At 36.5% G+C, this 14,937-nt stretch overlaps 1 protein-coding gene across 7 annotated transcripts in view; it reads right to left on the reverse strand.

Annotated features, from left to right (window-relative positions):
• LOC132792521 (phosphatase and actin regulator 4) overlaps positions 1-14,937 on the reverse strand; it is a 138,200-nt gene that overhangs the window by 66,874 nt on the left and 56,389 nt on the right. For all 7 annotated transcript variants that reach the window (XM_060801939.1, XM_060801936.1, XM_060801940.1 and 4 more), the window contains 3 exons: positions 10,839-11,003; positions 10,653-10,751; positions 8,267-8,740 (listed from right to left, as the gene is read on the reverse strand). In XM_060801939.1, coding sequence (XP_060657922.1) covers positions 8,267-8,740; positions 10,653-10,751; positions 10,839-11,003 — 738 coding nt within the window. The remainder of the gene's footprint in view (positions 1-8,266; positions 8,741-10,652; positions 10,752-10,838; positions 11,004-14,937) is intronic.

Genomic DNA, 14,937 nt, shown 5'->3' on the forward strand with positions numbered 1-14,937 from the left:
AACGCGACAGGCACGACATGGAACCGAGAATCAGCGGCTGGAAGAAGCGGCTGGAAGAAGCGACTGACTAACGGACAGACAAAAACTGAATGCATTGATAGCTTCGGACAATAGCGGCGAAAATTCAATTGAAAATTTTAATTCATTTGAGAACGAGAGAGGAATTGAAAATTGAAATCGGAATTGGAATTGGGTGTGGGTCCGTCGATGACAAAAGAAAACGTCAACAATGCGAACGAACAGCAAACAGAACAAGCGAAAAACAACGAGAGAGACAGAGAGAAATAGGGGAGAGAGGAAGGGGGAGAGCATTAAATACCGGAAGCTGCAGCGTGACAAATTTAGCATCAATTGTGCATAATTAAAATACAAAATATCTCGCGAGACATTCGCATCAAGTATACGCCACCATAAAAGTGAATTTCGATGCGAGAATTATAATTGATGACCAAACGGAGAGGCGCCCACCACACACATTCTCTGCGCTCTGTTCTCTGCTGTTCGATGTGTTGTTGTCTGTCTGGTCTGCTCGGATTACTCGCTCTCCTACTCTATATATTTATATCGCCATCTCTCTTTCTGTCTATGGGGGCCTTTTTATGATGCCCCCAACCCCGCAATGGCTGGAGGTCAGTAGCACACACACACACACACACGCACACACACACACACAAGAGGGCTAAACGGCGGAGAGCTCGAAAGCAGTTGAGACATTGACATTGTCATTTTTTCGACTTTTATGGCGTCTTAAAAAAATGTATCTCGAAAATATGGACGCAACACGAGCATGTGGGCAGCACATCGAAGCACAGCACAGCACACAGTTTTTAATTGAGGCAAGCGAGGAAACGAGAGCCGGCCGAGAAATGGCAAAACGAGAAACATCAACGTAAACGAGATAAATGAACACAAGTTGAACAAGTGACAAAAATGAATGCTAAGCGACTTGCAAATGCTCTGCCAAAGAATTTTAGCGCTGCGAACTTTTAAACAAAACGGATTTTTTTTAATTACGTATACTTAATATTGACTTTTATTTGGTTTACCAATTAATAGCGATAGAAGTTGAAGCAATTTCAAATGTAGTTTTACTTTGTCCAAAACTGGAAAAGTTTTTAACATTTTTGAAAAATAGTCGTATACTTAATATTGACTTCACTTTGCTTAAACTTTAATTGAAAATTTTATAAACCTATTAAAAGCAATACCAAATGATTTTATAAATTTTCCAATGCTGGTAAAGTTTTTAGCAAATATTTCAAATATAGTCGTATACTTAATACTGACTTCATTTTGCTTTAGTATTTAAATAAGGTATTCGATTTGAATGAGAAAGTTTTTTTTATCAATTTAAAGCATTATCGAAAGGCTCTAATTTTTTTCCAATGCTGCAAAGTCTTAAAATGTACAAAAAATAGTCGTATACTTAATATTGACTTCACTTAGGTTTAACATTTAATTGAAAGGCTCACAATTGAGTCTATCGACAACAATGTAGCAATCAAATATCATATTTATTTTAAGCATTATCAAATTTTATTATACTTCCTACAATATTGCGAAGTTTGGCAAAAAATTGTCAAAATTGGCGTATACGTAATATTCTCTTGGCTTTTCTCTCTATCTCATAAATATATATAATTCAAAACTTTGTAATTGAAAGCATAACAACTGAAATCAAGTGATAAATTCTCTTACAAATCCATCAAAAGTTTATACACTTTTTAAATAAAATAAGTAACTTAAGTATCTTCAAATTATTCTCCAACATATAAATTATACTATATAGTACTTTAAAGCAACACAGCAAAGTGGGGTTATATACAAGTATAAGTAAATTATTCTTTCAATATTAATTTAGAACTCAGAGATAAATCAATTTAAAATACTCCCAAATGTTTTTATAGGCGTATACTTAATATTAATATCGATTTGTTCTGCTTCTATAAACTATTTTCGAACACATAATTTTCGCTTTCAATTTAAATAGAATATCTTATAATTGAGAAAACAAACAACAACAGCAAGCAAATGAGATATTTGCTGAAAACATTATCAAATGTTGTTACACTTTTTCTCAATAATTCAAGCAACTATCAAATAGCTAAGAATTTAATAAGAAATTAGCATACTCGTAGCAGTATTTTGCTAATTGAGTTTGAGGGTCACAATTAAGTTGATAGTTGATTTATTAATTGTGAAGTTAAATCATTGTAGACTTAAAACAAATAGTACAGTAGAAGCTTGCTAATTGGAACGAATTCAATTGCTTCTTATTTCTGAATACATTTACAATTTCAAATGAAAGTGAGTATTCTAAATATCAACAGTCTATTAATATAAAAACACTTTCTCTCTTCACTTTATTCAAAAGTAAACCTAAGATGTTAAAGAGACTTTAATTAAAGAAATATATGTTATATAGTCAAATTCTCCATCTACTTTACTTTATTTAATACAACAAATCTTAAATAAAAGTAAATAACCCATTCATTGAAATACAAGTGTCTTTTATAATATAAAGATTCACTTTATAAACTTTAGTTTTATCTCTAAAAGATTCCATATTCAGCGAGTTTGTATTCTGTTATACTTGAGCTAAACTGCAACAAGCTTTGTGTGTTAGAGTATTGCTTGCTGAAAAATGAAAAACACTTTGTGTTTTGTGCGGATATTTCGGCAATGTTTACATAAAATACGGCAAAGAATAATAAATCGAAATGGCAAACAGTGAGTAAAATTTCTAATTAATATGAGCGGGGGAAACAGCATAAATATTTGTTAAACAAATTAGCTACGCAGTAGGAGAGTGGAAGACAGAGAGACAGAAAATAAGAGAGGGAGAGAGGCGGGGAAGGAAATGCCAAGTAGGCTAGTTAACTGGTCAACTGAGTCACAAAACGGAAACGAAAGTCTAGGACAGAATACAGCGCCACTGAAGGGACAAGAAACGGATGTTCAAATGAGCGCTCGACCGGTTGATTACGAGCCAATGACATGCAAAGGCACAAGGAGTGGCCAACAGAACCAGAAAGGAGACCAGACAGAGTGAGAGGGGTCAGAGAGGCATGTCTCTATTAGGCTATTGACATTGTCCTGGGACCACTTCACCTCGATTCCCTTCGCTTGCAACAACAAAGCGAACGCTTTAATTAGCAAATTAAATGCAAAATGCGCAGGTGGCGGCGAATCGATCTATAACAATAACAACACCTTAATCTCTATTTGAAAACACATCAACATACTATACATATATCTGTAGACACAACAGCTGTCTTCTGGCCAACAAACAACTTTTAGCCCCCCCACACACACACACACACACTCACACTCATCCATCACTTAGTTGGTAAACAAATTATAAAGAAAGAAAAACTCTTTGTTGCCTGCTAAAAAAAAAGGTAGCTAATGATTTTCCAATGCATTTTTGTTTTGCTAATCAGTCCAAAAACTTTTACAAGTGACTAAACTGATAAGCAAAATGCGAGGTATGAGTGTGTTCATTATACCCTTGAGTCAGCAATTTAGCTAAAGTTTACAAATTTGCTGAATCTTGACAGTGAATTTTCTTCTTTTTGGGTTTATTCATGTTTCAGCTGTGCGGAATGTGAAGCAGCGTCAAGAGAGACGAATGACATAAATTCTTCTGACTGCTGATTAGATAATAAACATTGTCATAAATTAACAAGGCGCATTAAGAATCTATCAAATGGGAATCGCATTAATGGAAAACTACCTTCAACTTGCGGACGAGCATAAATTAGTTGTAAGTTATTTTGGTATTGAAATTATCGTTGAACTATAATTACATCATTTTAAGACTATAGTTTTTTTTTTATAAAATGTTCTCATAGCATAATAAACATAAATGAACATAAATAAGTTGTTATTTCTTTGAAAACGTTGGAGATTATAAATGGCTAACTTTAAATTTATATTTTGTTTTTTAATAAATAATTCCTTAGAACATAACCGATTTGTAATTTCTTAATTACTTCATCACTTTCCTTTATGGTTTATTTTAGGAACAGAAATGAATTAAAATTTCTTCAAAGATTGAAAAGAATTCCTAGTTTACAAACATGATTTATTTGTTGTATAACTTTTCATTTTATATCCATAAGAAGTTCTCAAGAAATTGGGAATGAAAAGGTAGTCAAAATGTAAGCTTCTTATTTTGCATTCTCATTAAAAATTGTTCAAAAGTTAAGTTACTTATTTATGACTTCTCTTGAGGAAATAATAATTAAGTATTAATTGAGAGAATGTTTATTTCCCTATTCAAGTGTTTCAATCATTAATATGTTTTCTCTCATTAGTTAATTTCTAATGCATAAATTATTTGGCTTTTTGGGGAGCATTAATATTTAACATATTATTATTTTTTTTTTTTGCTTTTACCATATATTTTTTATTATATATTTATATTGTTGATATTCTAATATATATTTATATATATAATTTATATTGTTCATATGTATGTCGCAAACATAAATTGATTTTGTTTGATATACATCAAAAATTTATTTTCGATTTTTGAAAATTCAAAATTAAAATTAAAAAAATTAAAAGAAACAAGATATTTTATATATACATTATATTTTTGTATATATAAATTCAATATTCTACATTATTTATTATATTATATTTCATTTTTATTTTGAATATTTCTAAAAAAAAATGTTCAATATGTTTGAAACAAAATCAATTTAAGATTGTCACGTTTTAAAGCATTTTAAAGTTTTTTTTTCAGCTTTAATTTGAGCTTCATTCCTCAAACTTTTCACTCGAACAGCAGTTAATTTAAGAAGAAACAAACGAGCCTCTCTTGCCTCGCCCAACTTTCAAGTGTATCGTTATTATTAAATTGTTTGTAGCCACAACACACACACACACACAGACACAGATATTTACACACACACAATCACAGAGTGTACGCAGAGATTACATGAGTTTACAGTTTGTCTTCATCGTTTTCAGCGTCTTCTCCCCGCTCTTCTCTTCGAATTATAACAACGTACTTCAGTTGGTTGCCTCATTTAATTGCATTATCTCAAATGTGGGCGTCGCACACTGACTCAATTAGGCAATAGTACATAGAACGCTCAGCTAGCTAGCTCTTGATATCTAACTGTGAGGAGGTGAAATAATTTCCCCCTCACTCGCTTATCTGGCGGAATGGAGACATTTAATAAGATTTTGTTTGTGCTGCGAGCTACAGAAATAGCATATCATGAAGAGATTAGAAATTGGCGACGGAAATCGATCTTATTAATATATACCATAGAGATTCCCATATGGAGTGCTCTATGACCTCAGCTTGCATCGATTGCGCATACGACGCGTAGTACGAAGCTGTTATTCGATACCAAAGGCGATTGCTAACCTAGCACAATGTGTAAGAAGCAGACGCAAAGCTGAAGTGGAAAAGCGGTGTCAAGTTGCCGGCTATCAGTTTTTTTGATTGCGGTAAACAATAAATAACAAAAAAACAACAACGAAAAGAAAGACGCATGCATGAGTCAACAATTGTTTCAAATACAAATAAAAAAATAATGAAAATAAAATGTAGAGAAAGAAAAATGCAACAGCAAGACACAAAGTAAAAGAGAGAACGAGAGAGAGAGGGAGGGAGAGAGGGAAGCATCTCGAACAATGACGAAAGCAAAGCGAGAAACAGGAAAAAAGGTGGACGACCTCAGGATGCGATGCAAGCAGCGAGAGCAGCAAATGCAATTGACTCACACACACACATACACACATATTGATACACACACACGGTTGCTGTCAATTGTTTAAACAATGATTTATTGCACAAATTTTATGTTGCAGCTGCATTTATTTATAAACATTTTTGGTCCGCAGACGAAATTCACTTGAACCGAAAAATTAAGAACAGTCTGCTGAGTTTTGCATTTCGATTTTGTTTTTTCTTGCATTTTTCTTGCAAACACAAAACAAAACCAAAACGAGAGAGAGAGAGAGAGAGAGAGAGAGAGAGAGAAAGAGAGCAAACGCAACGAATAACAATGTGAAAAGGCAACGCGCAGAAAGGATAAAGAGAGCGTCGAAAGTATTGACTGCGTGAGAGGGAGAGAAACAGAGAGAGAGAGCAAGAGAGTGCGCCCAATGGTAGGCAACACTTTTTTGTATTATTTGGCAAGCTTTGCTTCCTCTTGCAACGCTGCGTATGCGTAATGTGAGCAGCCAAAGCCAAACCAAACCGACAAAAAAAAAAAGAAAAACGAACACCCAACCGAAAGTGGAATGACGGAAAATTAAAGTTTTCCCACCCGTGCACAACACTTAGTTGCCACCGCACCCCCGGAAACAAGCTTGCCACATGCCACATGCCCCATGCCACCACAAAAGCATGCTTACACCTTTAGCTATGCATACACTCAAACACACACACACACACACACTAGCACACACAGTCGAACACTTGTAATGGAAAATGCTTTTGCGTGTGCTTGTTTTTAAATTCGTCGTTAACCATACGCCCCGTTTGCCCCTCGCCGCATTTCGACTGTGAGGCGCCACAAAACACACACAACCTCAGTTGCTGTTGCATTTTCCGCACCGAAATTCCTTTTTACAAGCGCTTTGTGTGCGCCTTTCGCAAAAAACCAAAACACAAGTGGACAAAACTTGCGACAAACGTTTCGATTCGTTGTTTGTTTTTGTTTCGTTTCTTTTTCTTTTTCTTGGTTGGTGGGTGGCACCAAACTTCACTCGACGTGCCACAGCAGGAATTGCAATTATTTAAATGTCGATTTCGATTGTTTTGTTTTGCTCACTGAAACTCATTAAGCACTGCAAAGCAATTAATAACAATTTTAAACATTCTAACCGGTAACAACAAAAAAACTTCACCTTGAATTTATTATGCACAATAAGCGAAATGATTTAACACAATTATTATTATTACATATTTTATCGTGTAAACTTGTTGTTTAGACAGAATAAGAGAGAGAGAGAGAGAGAGATGGAGATAGCGGGCGCAGGCGGGAGACACTTAAGAAAAACTTGTGTACAGTAAACACACAGACACAGAGAAATGCGAATTGCAATTACAATTGCAGTTACGTTTATTTGCGCATATTTAGCAGTCGATTTTTGTATTTGATTTTCTTTTTTCTTTACTTTAATTCTTGTTTTATTTTTTTTTTTGTTGTGCTTTATTTGTTATTTATTCTAACGCGACGACAAAAACACGCGCTGCTCTAGCGGGCTGCGTTTTAATGTTAACTGAACATAGAAACGACAGCAGAGCAGTTTTGCCATAAAAATGCGATGCCGTCCAGCCAGACGACGACAAAACAACAAAAACGACGCAGTAAAAAGTAACAGAGAGAGAACAAGAATGAGAGAGAGCACGCTTGTAGTTGAACGCGCTCTCAGCGAAGCAAGTGCAAAATAAACAAAAGCACAAAACGTGCGCGTAACCAAAGAGAGCGGGAGAGAGCGCGCGCGCTCAGTCGACGTCGCGAGAGAGCACACGTTAAACGTTATGCCGGCTGCCTCTGCTGCAATTCAACGCAGCGCAGCATCAAACAAACAAACACGAAACGCAATGCCGCAAAGCTTAAAGCACACTGAATATTTTAATAGTCATCAAATACTTATGTAGCGAGTAAGCTTGCAAAGCACTGCGACACACATAAATGTCAAGAGCAGCAGCCACCACACAGCGTTTGTCTGTTTGTTTACCGCTCCCTCCCCCCCATGAACTGAACTGAACCGAACTGAACTGCTGTTGCCCATTATCAAAGAATCTGTTTGTGTTTTGTTTAACATTTTATCTGACGTTTTTGGCAAACTGCCGCAAGTGCTGACAACAAATTCAGTAGTCAAGCACAATGGCCAAAACAAATACAGCTGACGTGTATGAGTGTGTGTGCATGGGACTTAACTAGGCGTTAACTGGGCTTAAATGGTCACTGAGCGAGTCTAATTTATGACCAATGTTGATGGCTTTGTAATTGAGTTTACTCAGCGCTCGAAAGTCGGCAATACATGACAACGCTCAGCTGGCGATTAACCACACTGTCCAAAAGTATGCAATGAAAAATGTGACAGTCTGAGTGAAGCTTCAACGCGTCAGAAAAAGTAAGCTGCGCTTTATCACGCAGCCCAAAAGTATGCAATGAAAACATCAAATGTAATCTGCGCTTTACCACACATCCTAAAACTATGCAATACAAAGTGTCACACAGTGAGTGACCATTTGAGACAATGAAATAAATGTTTCGAGTGCACTCACCATTATTATTGCTGATGGCGAAACGCTGTTGCAGCTGCTGGGCCAATGCCTGATGATGCTGGGCGAGCGGTGTTAGCGGTGGCTGCTGCTGCTGTTGCCCCACGCCCAGCTGTTGCGGCGCCGATTGTGAATGCGGCACACCGCCGCTCAGCGATGATGTGTCCGAGGCGCCATCGCCGCCGCCTCCTCCACCACCACCGCCACCGTTGGCCATGGAATTCTGTTGATTGTGGCTGGCGCCATTGAGCATGGAATTTGCATTAAACTGTTGCACGGATATGGAGTTGGGCACGCCCCCACCACCGCCCATCGATTGCTGCTGCTGCTGCTGTTGGGACAACAGCGGATTGCCGGCAGTGCCGTAGGTGGTGGCATTTATGGAATTGTTGGCTTGATTTATGGAATTATTGTGGACGGCTGAGAGTATAGAGCCATTGGCAGTGGCTCCACCATTGTTGTAGTACGACTCTTTGCCTGCAAAACAGAAACATAAACAGAAAGAGAAAGAGCGAGTGAGTATAGCTTTCAGTCATTCATAAATGTCGAGAGCTTTTAAGCGTTGCGCTTTCATTCAGCTTTCTCGCAAGCTCTATAGAAAACTTTCACTGGCAGCGCCATCTGTTGGCGCGTGGCTACAACAGTTTCGCCTTACTCAAGCCACTGCAACTTGAGGTAGGTTCGCTTTAACCATCGTTTCTCCTATGATTGCGACTCCTCCCCCCCCGCCACGCATTCTCCCCCCTGCCACCTAGAGACAGTTTTCTCATCGATTTGAATGCATTTCGCGTGCGCCGCTCTACGGTGATTGGTAGAAAGGCGGCGACGCGCTGACGACTCGCATTGACAATTAGCTGCGTTGATTAATTGCCATACGAGAGAATGTCGCGACGTCGCGACGACAAGCTGAGTGAATCCTCCAATTTCCCCCCTCCCCCCTTAGGTACATCTGCAATTTCCAGCTCTTGTCATGCTTGAGTTGAGTTGCGGAAGGAAGGAGAAGAGACATAGAGAGCGACTGTCAACCTGGGACTTGGCTTGGGCAAACAATTTAGCAAAGTGTTCCCCATCATACAACACACAACGTGCGCCCCATCGTGACGACGACGACGTCTCGTCATTGGCTAAATCGTGCGTGGATTATGGCCAATTTCCGTTTGTTGACTTTCGTCAGGGGCAAAAGCCAAACGGAGGTCTAACCAAAAGACAAGCACATTGCAAACTCGTACACTCGCATGTGCTTGCGGTTTGCCATGCCAGATCCCAACATCATCCCCCCGCGTCATGGTTGCGCCCCAAAAGCTCGCAAACTTTTCGTTGTTGCATGCGGCATACAAAAACACAAAGAGCATGCAGGATTAGTTGTGGCAAAGTAAGCTATAATTGGATACCTCTACTAGGGTAAACAAATACAAAATTGGGGGTATTCCTCGGGTTAACATGAGCAATTGGTCAGCGGAGGAAACTTTTACAACGTCTTTAATTTCCCTTGGATTTACTTAAAAGTTGTCTAGCGTGTAAGACAAAGCAATGAAGATATATCTTACATTTTTATGGAGAACTATAAAGAATAGAAATAAAAATCCCCTTACTTGAAATATAACTAAAAGCTCCATTAACTAAAATGTGATATTCAAGCTGAATTGAAAGCTCAATAAACTTAATTTTGGTATTGTAGAATTTAATTGAAAATAGGCTAAATATTTTTGTTATATATTATATTTTTTAGTGAAATAAGGATCTCATACATAAGATTTTAATCAATATTTTTAAGAAATTGATGACTAATGTTTGATTACTATAGTAATGTAGGAAAACATAAGTTATAAGTTAGGAGAATACCTATTAGTATCAATTATAAAAAACATTACTTAATTATAAGAAATAAATTCTTTAAAGTACGATTTTCCTTATACATATTCTATTTAAAATTAAAAACTACTTCCCAAGAAGAAGGTCTACTCCAGTAAGAATAGAAAATTCGTCTAATTTTGCATAACAAAAAATAAATAAACAATTTCTATATTTTATTAAGCAAAATATAGACGAATTTTCTAATCTTACAGAAGTGGACTTATTTCTTGAGGAGCAGCAATATTGAATTTCTTACTTCAAAGAATGTATATCTCATAATTGAATTAATTTCCTAAGTAAATATTGATGCTACTAAGTAAAATTTGTAATTACATTTTAAGAATCATCAATTGATTTATATTCACTTAAGAAATTAATGCTAATAAACAATTTTCGAATTCTCAACCTATTGCAATGCATCTGAGCACTTTTGAAATTAAAATTGTGTAAACCCCACTTGTGTGTCTTATATGTAAAGCTTTTTTAGTCTCTGACGCATCTCTCTCATATATATATTCTTATCTCTGTTGCTTACCTGGCTCTGGTATATTGCCCAGCGGACTCTCCGGCAGCAGAATGCCCTTTTGCACTAACTCATCGCGATTGGCACGTACAGAAATCTTGCGCTCCAAAGCTGTAAAAAAATGCAAATGCAAATGAAAATGAAAATCAATTAGTAAGCAATACGAATCGACAAATAAATTCAAATTAGATTACTCACATTTGGAGGCAGCTTCGAATTTTTCGCTCTTCTTTTTTCGGCGCCACTTCCAGGGCTTAAAGAATCGGCCCAAAGCGCTCAGTTTGCTCTTGCGTTCAAGGGGTGGGGTGCGGGTGCCTGAGCCGAGGCTATTTGTGCGTATGGCGGCGCCATTTTGTTTCTTGGCTGCAAGAGAGAGAGAGAGAGAGAGAAAGGAAATTAATGAGTGCGATGGAGGTAATAATTAGCAAACATCTTCGAATTGTGTCAGCAAAAAGCAACAAAAACTGTTTCGCGGAAGCGGAAAAATCAACGTCAATGGGGCGGCATCTGGGGCTGCATTCCACGCCCCTCAGTTGAGGCATGCGGCATGCGGCATGAATGCAGTTTGTTGCCCATCGAAAGCAAAAATTGAAAAGCGAAAATTACAAAACATTTTGCGTTGCAGAAATTGCCTTGGCAAAGTTATTTCTTTTATGCAATCATCAACAACAGCAATCATCAAGCTGATGATGATGATGATGATGAAGCGAACAATCATGATGATCATTATGGTGTGTACATCATTATCATTGACAATTCAATTAGAAATTCAAAACGAGTTTTGCTGCAACAAAAATTCTAAGCAAATTGCCTGCCATTTGAGACGGTCGCTCAACCTGCATACAAAACACAAAATATTCCGCCCCAGACAACACCAACAACAGCATTAACAAGTTGAGCTTGAGCCAAATCTAATTGGCCAAAGACTGCGATGAAATTCTTTCCCCCCAAGTATTATCTATCTTTCCCTCCCATTGCGCGACTTTAACTAGCTGGACTATTTTCTACTATTTTCTTTAAGCTGAGCTCTTAGACATTTCCAGTAGTTGTAGATATTTGTGCTCCATGTCAGTTGGAATTGCCAATTGCAAACCACACATGACAACGACAGAGACGGGAGGGATAACTGAGAGGGGACGGGAGCGCAGAGCGACAGCTCTAGAGGAAAGGCCTGAAACATGACTACGGCCAGCTGGAGGAGCGCTTTGTAAAAGGTACAACAAACAAGCCAGAGATGTATTATTTACGACGAGCTGAAGAAGTGATGCTCTTTCTTTAAACCGCTGTAAGTTTTTAAAGGGGCTAAAATATAATACTAAATGTCCATTGGCCTTTAAAAGGTATTGTTTTTTGATCTGAAAATCTATCTCAGAAAACGTTTTTACAAAAAAACCCAAATATATGATACATCATTGTTTAATAATACCAAATTATCTTTTGTTTATTTAAATCATATTATTATTCATTGCATGTTTGTAGAAAAAGATTACACCACTTTCAAATAAATACTATTCATTCAAAAACGAACTTTTAATCGACTGTTTGCTAAACTATAGTGCATAGACAAATTGTATAGTTTATAGTCTCTTTCGAAATTGAAGAGTTAGAATTATATTTTAAGCTTGTATGTTTCAACGAAAATATAAGGACTTATTTTATTGAACATATTTCATATTTTAATCGGAAATATAGAGTTTTATTGTAGTATTGTAATATAGAGCATTTATTTCAAAAATATTTCGAGTATTTTAAATGCAATTCAACAAGATTTTATATTTATTACATGTTCTAATGACATATAAAATATTGCAGCCTAAACAACTTTATTGCGATGCCTTTAAGATATAAAAGTTATTCTACCAAATGTCACTAAGATAGCGCAACAACTGAAGTAATAGGATAGATTTTAAGCATTTTTTATTTTATTAAAGATTTATGTACAATCCTTCAATGTATTATCTATAAGATAAATCATAAATTCACTTTATATATTCTTTACACTTTATTCGTGCTACAGCTAAAATCATCTCTTCGAAGTCTGTCAAATACAAAATCAGACAGACAGGCAAAAATGAATATACAGAATATGTGCATTTTGTACACCTTAGATCGATGTTACAAATTGGTCAACTATTTGGCAATACCCTTTTTGGCTAGTGTATGTAAATGTCGTCTCACAGTTGCCACTCGAGCTGCTGCTGTTGGGGCAGCTGTTTCTAGTTTGTTGTTGACTCTGATGCTGCCTCAGATAAGCTGGGCATACACATACTTAAACACACACACCCACACACAGACACACACACACACACACGCACACTCACATTGAGACACTCGCTCATGGACAAGCATTGAAGCGTTGAAATTAGGCTACCTACAAATAGCTGGAGTAGAATTCACCAACCAACAAAATGAAACGCCACAAAAGAGAGGAGAGAGAACATCATAGGGGGAAAAATGGCAAAGAAAAAAAGATAGGAGCACAAAAAAAAAAAGAATTATTTTCTGCGAAAAGCGTAAACACACTTGCAGAAAACTTTAACCAATTCCAGGTATTTAATAAATAAAACAACAAACTAATTAATTGCCAATGTGAAACAAAAAAGATTGCAAAAGATATACACACAAATGTGTGAAGAATAAGAAGAAAAATTATATAGAATTTTGCAAAACTTCTGCCGTGTTTTAGGACTTGTTTTTATTTTTTCTCCTAAGCAATCGCGTGCCAAATTTAGTAGCTGCAATCATTGAAATCTCTGCGATCGATGAGCTCACTGAGCATAACGATACATATTTGGTTAGATGTTTTAAGTGCTTCTGGTTTCTACACAGAGAAAAACAAGTAAACAAGTTAGAGTCGAGTGTGCTCGACTGGGAGATACTCGCTACCCATTTTTAGGAATAGCAAAACGGTGATCTTGAAAAAAATACTGAAGATAAATTATGTTCTTATAACTAGCATCAAAATCTTGAGAAGTAGAAGAAGAAATATAGATTGAAAAATCCTTGAAACAAAATTTTTTAAATTATTTAAACAAACAATGAAGTTCTAATAACTAGAATGAAGATCTTAAACAACAAAAAAATACAAATTCATCAAACAAAATTTCATACACTTTCATTCTCAGGTTAACAATATCTTAATTTTCTGAAAATTAATTAAATATAATTTTTTTTTAAACAAAACTTTTGCTTTGATATAAAAAGAAACCCAAAAACAAATGTAAATTCATTTATAAATACATATATAAATTAAAGATCGTTTGATTTTAGATTGACTTTTTTTATTCTGGTTTCAATTTTACATTCTTGGATTCTTAAGTTAAGAATATATTCTTGAATTTATAGAATGGGTAGTCTAGATTTAATCTAGAATCTTGATTTAAGAACTTATTTCATGGGTTTAGGTTAAACATTATAAATTGATCCAAGAATTTTGCTTTAATATTATCACATCTATTTCTGAAGATCGTCAAAGAAATTTGCTCAACTGCCCTGTTGATTTCGCTGAGTGTATTTTATAAATACCGCAAAATGTGGCAAATGGGCTAACAACTATTTGGCTTCCTTTTGACTCTTGCAACGCGCGCCTCACTCAGTGGGGCACGTTCTTAGTTCAGCTTCTGTTATATGCCGGACTACTTCTTTATTCTTCTGCTGCTGCTGCTGCTGCTCTGTGCTCTGTGCTCTGTTCTCTGTGTGTCAGCTGTCCCAATTGTGGTCAATTGTTGGCGGCTTTTCATGCTTGATTTGAGCTTGAGTTGCATAACAAGCGAGAAGGGGAAACAACTTAAAGCGCAGTCCGCAAAATGTGTGTCAAGCTTCGTGGAGGGAGATGGGAGACTCAACTAACCAGGAGGAGACTGGCTGACTGATGCTCGTTGCACGTGAACAACGTGCAACGTTACAGCTTGCCCCGCAGGCGACAAACCACAACGGAAGCGTTGCCTCATTTAAATGGCGCCAGGAAGAAAAAAGAAACGGGAAAACGCAGCGGAAAATCACAGCACGAGACTCAAAGCAGAAAACTTTAAAAACCAAAAAAAGGAGGAATGTATATAAATATATTTTAAAGACGCTCTTCATATGAGGCAAAAGATTATAATAATGTATGCAAGACAAAAAAAAATGTAAAAAGCAAAACCAAAATAAACAATAACATAAGAGTCGCAGTCGACGTCGCTGTTGACGCTTTTAAAGCGTTGTCGTCATACATATAAAAAATGTATTTTATTTTTACATATTGCGTTGTTTTCGGTGGGAATGGGAATGGAACCGGTTTTGGATCTCTCTCCGTCTC

Source organism: Drosophila nasuta, chromosome 3 (genome assembly GCF_023558535.2).
Source record: "Drosophila nasuta strain 15112-1781.00 chromosome 3, ASM2355853v1, whole genome shotgun sequence".
Lineage (NCBI taxonomy): Eukaryota > Metazoa > Arthropoda > Insecta > Diptera > Drosophilidae > Drosophila > Drosophila nasuta.